At 40.1% G+C, this 5457-nt stretch overlaps 1 protein-coding gene across 1 annotated transcript; it reads left to right on the forward strand.

Annotated features, from left to right (window-relative positions):
- Positions 1-332: 332 nt before the first annotated feature.
- On the forward strand, positions 333-3866 carry rps19bp1 (ribosomal protein S19 binding protein 1). Its single transcript, XM_024145630.2, has 3 exons — positions 333-470; positions 2313-2441; positions 2782-3866. The coding sequence occupies exons 1-3, from the start codon at positions 333-335 to the stop codon at positions 2929-2931; spliced, it is 417 nt and encodes a 138-aa protein (XP_024001398.2). The 3' UTR covers positions 2932-3866.
- The last annotated feature ends 1591 nt before the right edge of the window (positions 3867-5457 follow it).

Raw genomic sequence — 5457 nt, forward strand, 5'->3', positions numbered from 1 at the left:
CAGCAGATGTTTGCAGCTGTAGACTATTGAGGATCTGAGGCCCATGCCAAATCTTTTCAGCTTCCTGAGGGGGAAAGAGTGTTATCGTGCCCTCTTCACAACTATGTTGGTGTGTTTGGACCATGTTGGGTTCACATTGGACAGTATTATTCTATGCAATAGAGTGTCATCTGTGCTAACACTTCCTGGTCACCACTGGTGCCTATTTACATGTGACCAGTGACCTATTAGCCCATGTGAAACGTCCTAGACAGACCACATAACAACACAACACAGCCCATTCTAGTTACTATAGACAAATGAAGCAGTCCAAAAGTCTCCTGACACAACAAATGTCGTTGCGTCTGATCTCAGCCCCTTTCCTCCCCTCCCTATCCGCTCTCACCCAGCTGCGCTGTCAGATTGGTAGCAGAGAGTCGAAGAATGGCAGCAACCAGGCCAGACGAGGAAGCACCGATCCGTATAGCAAGGTGACGTGTGATGGGTCTGGCTGAGCACCACGCGGCGTCAGCAGGCAGTCCTGGCGGCTTGCAGAGGGGTCTCGGTCACAGAAGAGAACAAAGCCACCCGTCAACAAGACAAAGAGATTCAATAGTCTGCCGTGGGATGAAGTCTCAACGCGAGTTCAGAACACTCAGATAGCATTTGCTGCATGACTGTGCATGAAAAACACAATTTAAATTTTGTGTAGGGAGGATTGGATCCTGGTACATATAATATATCTAGTTAATTACTATTGCTGGCCTGTCGCTATTTATACGTTCTGCGTCTGATTCATGCCATCCAAAGCTAGAATGTCTATTTTTAGGGGTTGAGGGAATCATGCCCTCCTTCTCTTACATTCTTTGACTATTTTTTTTGTAATATCTTTATTTAACTTTTATTCTGTTGCACATGTTAAAATTTTTCTCTGTGCTGTTTCGTGTTTATCTCATTTACTACACAAAAAAACATTCACCCCACCACTCTACAATCACACACCAATTCACGACATGGCCCATGACCCTTTGAACCAACTCATCTATAGTTTGAGTATGTCCCACTGCAACACCAAATACGATTTCCCAATACGCATTGAATTGACATCTACATCGTTTCTCAAATCCACATGTTCCCATAGGTAGCCCCACCCCAATTTGTTTCTCATACTTGTAAGATATACCTATAATGACTTCAAATTGTTTATGTTCCCAGTTATCAGTCCTGATTAGAGTGGAAAATAAAAAAATGCAACTGGCTTCGAGTCCAGAGTGTGCATTTGAGGACTAGTCTGCGAAACTATGTCAAACTTACCACCCTCATCGGTCTAGTCCAGGGATCATCTAGATTCAGCCACATGACAATTTTTACATTTGTTTTTTCTTGAGCAGATGGTCACGGGGTCAAAACATAATTACAAATAATTTATAGGCTGCAAATTAGTGGTGTAAAGTACTTAAGTAAAAATACTTCAAAGTACTACTTAAGTAGGTTTTTTTGAGTATCTGGACTTTACCTTAATATTTTAACAACTTTTACTTAAACTCATTCCTAATGAAAATTKTACTTTTTACTCCATACATTTTCCCTGACACCCAAAAGTACTCTTTACAATTTGAATGTTTAGCAAGACAGAACATGGTCCAATTCACACACTTATCAAGAGGACATCCCTGGTCATCCCTACTGCCTCTGATCTAGCAGACTAACTAATCACAAATGCTTCGTTTGTAAATGATGTCTGAGTGCCCCTGGCTATCCGTAAATAAATAAAATAACACATTGTGCCTACTGGTTTGCTTAATATAAGTAATTAGAAATGATTCATCATTTTGATATTTAAGTACACTTGAGTCATTTTCTATAAAGGTGTCTTTACATTTACTCAAGTATGACAATTGGGGACTTTTTCCAACCACTGCTGCAAATTGACCGCAAGAAGTCCAAACAGATATAATATTTGACTAAAACATAATAATTTCAAACCTTGCTTACATTTGTATACGATCACATACATTATCTCTTTATTATATGTAGGAATACTTTGGAACTTGAAAATGAAAATCACTTGGAGCTGATTTGCTTTTGTTTTTACAGTCTGTCCAATAATAAAAATGAAACGTGAATCAAATCAATAGAATCACACGGGCCGCCAGTTGAGGAACCCTGGTCGAGTCTGTCTGTAAACCTGGTGTCAGTGTGTCAGCCTCGTGGGCCGACTCCTTACCATACTTTTTTGTCTCCATCTTGTGTTTCCATAGATTATGCGTAGGCCTTTGTGAAAACTCCTCAGGTCATATCATTTAGTGTCTGTGTCATGGACTTGGTCTTGACCTCTGAACTGTGATGTCTTTGTGTTTCCAGAGGAGTTCAGGAAGAAGCAGGGGAAGAGCCATCTGAGCGCCAACCTGCTGTACTTCCTGGGGACGGGCTTCAGAGCTACAGACTCCGACACTATGAAGGTAAGAGACAGTCTGACAGTTCAAATGTCATGCCCTCTAACTACTACTACTATGGAGGATAGTTGGTTGAGGTCTTTGGTCCCTGTCATGACTTTTGATTTATTTGGTAAAATAACTGCAGATACATGTGGATTGTGTTCATCAGAATGGAAAAATGTTTTAACAATTTGAAACCGAAAGCAAAAATGTAGTGTTTATTTTATTTTATTGGATAGGTCCTATCCCTGTTTCAGTCCATTTTTATTGTAAGTGCCTGATGAACGTGACCCTCTTATGGGYGATTCACATAGTCTTCATCATCTTAATTTCTTAGACTGTCTCCCCTCTTATTCCCCTTCAGATCGTCAACCAGAATTTGGGCCGGCAGTCTCGCCACCGTCCGGACCGCACAGTCAAGAAAGCCTCCGCGGAGAAGTCTGTGTTCACAGAGGATGAGTTCCAACAGTTCCAGAAGGAATACTTTGGCAGAACTGTGGAGCAGGGGAACTAGACCGATTCTAGTTCCAGAGACTTTAAGGCTGCGTTCCAATTCCAGAGGTGTGTGCTTCACACTCCTTGCCATGGATTGCTAATTTCACCATTGTTAAAGGTCCAATGCAGCTGTATTTCAATATTGACTAATTCATGGGTAACAATTAAGTATCTTACTGTGATTGTTTATTTTTGACCATGTTATTTAAAAACAAAAATACCTTCTTAGCAAAGAGCAATTTCTCAAACAATTATCTTCCCATGACTGTCTGGGAGTGGTCTGAGTGGGGAGGGAGAACACTATCTGTTATTGGCAGAGAGGTCCAGGCAGGCCAAAACTCCATCTCACCAAAACAGGCTGACATTTTAGGCAGTCTTTTCAAACAGCTTACTCGAACAGGGCATTTTCACAGTATTATTCTGAGAGGGGGGAGAGAAAAAAACAGTAAAATCCCATTTTGGACCTCACTGGGCCTTTTAAATCCATGGGAGAATGTGTGTTCAGTTCCAGAGCCAATGAGGACTTGGTAAAGAGATCGGACACTTGACTGACTTTAGTTTTTGTCCAAAGTACTTCACTTTAGACTTGGAATGTGGTACTGCYCAACATGGACAACAAGTGACTGTTAAGTGGCCTTGAGGCTCATTCCAAACTTGTTCTATTCATGCAGGAGAAAATAGTCAACTTTCAGAGAAACAAAAGTATTGTTTAAAACTTCATTTTCTACCTGTCTTCAAATCGATTTTCAGAGAATTTCTTGTTTCCTTGTGTTAAAAAGATGAAATCACAATGAACTAGTAAGTCGCTCTGGATAAGAGCGTCTGCTAAATGACTTAAATGTAAATGTATGATGTAAACTAGAGTATGCTGTTTTATTAAGTGAATTTTCAGAAAGTAAATGTCTTGTCCCTTTGATTTGTAAACAATGAATAAAAGTATGTAGAACACTGTCATGAAGCCTACACAAACTGAAGCAGCAGTAGGGGTGTGACGGTCATAACATTTGTGTTAGCCGTTAACTGTCATGCAAATCATTGCGCTTTTATTTACCATGAACATAAACATGTTTTGTATCTCCGGGCATACGAGTTACTGATGTGTGTCTTTGGAACCGCTACATATTAAACGGTAATGATTCCATTTCATATTGACCATCACAAAAATGATCCATTGTTTAGGCATGTCTTAATTAAGAAACATAATACATATAAAATGTATTTCAAAAGAACGGAATAGCATATTCTGGGTGTATAGCCCCTGTATGTCAGCCCCTGTTACGCTGTTCTGTCTGTGCATGATACTCCCACCCACTCAAAGTAATTTGACGGACGAAGATGATGCATAGTGAGGTCAGACAATGTAACCTTGATAATGACGTCACTACAAAGGCAATAGAAATTCCCATCAAACACTTCATTGTGCTGTATATGCCATTTAGCAAGACGCTTTCATGCAAAGCGACATGCAGTCATGTGTGCATACATTTTACATATCGGTGGTCCTGGGAATCAAACCCACTACCCTGGTGTTACAAGCGCCGTGGTCTACCAATGGATTGAATTTGAATAAGCTGAATTGTGAGAATAAATGGTGATGCGAGTGCATCTTTAATCAATGGTGTAGACTAGAGAATTCCATTATGAATAGCCCCAACTCTCTTAGGCTGTGTTTACACAGCCACCCTAAAACCCCAAATCTGATTTTCTTTATAGCCAATCTTTTTTTTCTGAARGTCCACACTTGACCCAGGTTCACATTCACACTTGATGTAGGCTCTGAAGTAGCACACAGATTTCACTGTTCCTTTAACATTTGGGATGGTTGTCGTGGTAACGACAGGTTGTAAAAATAGTCTATAATAACTTCTAAGCAAAACAAAATCTTATCTGAGTGTCCAGACATGTCGCATATAGAGAGCAATTAATAGTAGTCCTAATGGCGTCTTTTTGTAGGCACTAACTCCGTCATGGTTCGTTGGCCAACACCTCAACAACCTCTTGAACCCTTTCTGTGTTGCCCCACGAGGGCGATGCGCGCAAGTTGGTGGCAGAACACTGGGATTTCTCATAGAACGCCAACAAAAAAATGCTATTTACATGTTGCTAATGAGTGCATTTCACACTACTTTTGAATTATAATTGGGTTTTAAGTCTCATATAAATGTCCTGCTTAATATGTTTGTGTCATTTTCGCAAATCAACTGCATAATACTTAAGCACCTCAACCAGTAAAATGGCTCTTTGGCTAGCTTTTGCTACATCCTATGTCAATGAGGGTTAGCATTCTAGCTAAACACTGCTGCATCAAAATAGTTATTTTGCTAAGATCACAACCAAATATAATCTTAGCAACTCATCAAGCTAGAATAAACATATTGTAAGCGTATGTGAACCCCAAAAAGTTATTTTGTTTACAAGTAATAACGTAAATTTAGGCTATGCTGAATGGCGCGCAGGGTGGATGGCTTTTCTTACTACAGCCAAGAGTCGCGTGACATCAGTGTGTTGGTGTATTGTAAAGGGGTGCATGGGAAATTGAGTTTTT

Source organism: Salvelinus sp. IW2-2015, unplaced genomic scaffold, assembly GCF_002910315.2.
Source record: "Salvelinus sp. IW2-2015 unplaced genomic scaffold, ASM291031v2 Un_scaffold9601, whole genome shotgun sequence".
NCBI lineage: Eukaryota > Metazoa > Chordata > Actinopteri > Salmoniformes > Salmonidae > Salvelinus > Salvelinus sp. IW2-2015.

Excerpts from the sequence above, each read along its gene's own strand:
- rps19bp1 (XM_024145630.2), top strand. The coding sequence starts at position 333 with ATGTCGTTGCGTCTGATCTCAGCCCCTTTCCTCCCCTCCCTATCCGCT. Across the intron at positions 471-2,312 it reads GCACCGATCCGTATAGCAAG|CCTCTGAACTGTGATGTCTT; the intron begins GTGACGTGTGAT and ends ACTTGGTCTTGA. Across the intron at positions 2,442-2,781 it reads CAGACTCCGACACTATGAAG|ATCGTCAACCAGAATTTGGG; the intron begins GTAAGAGACAGT and ends ATTCCCCTTCAG.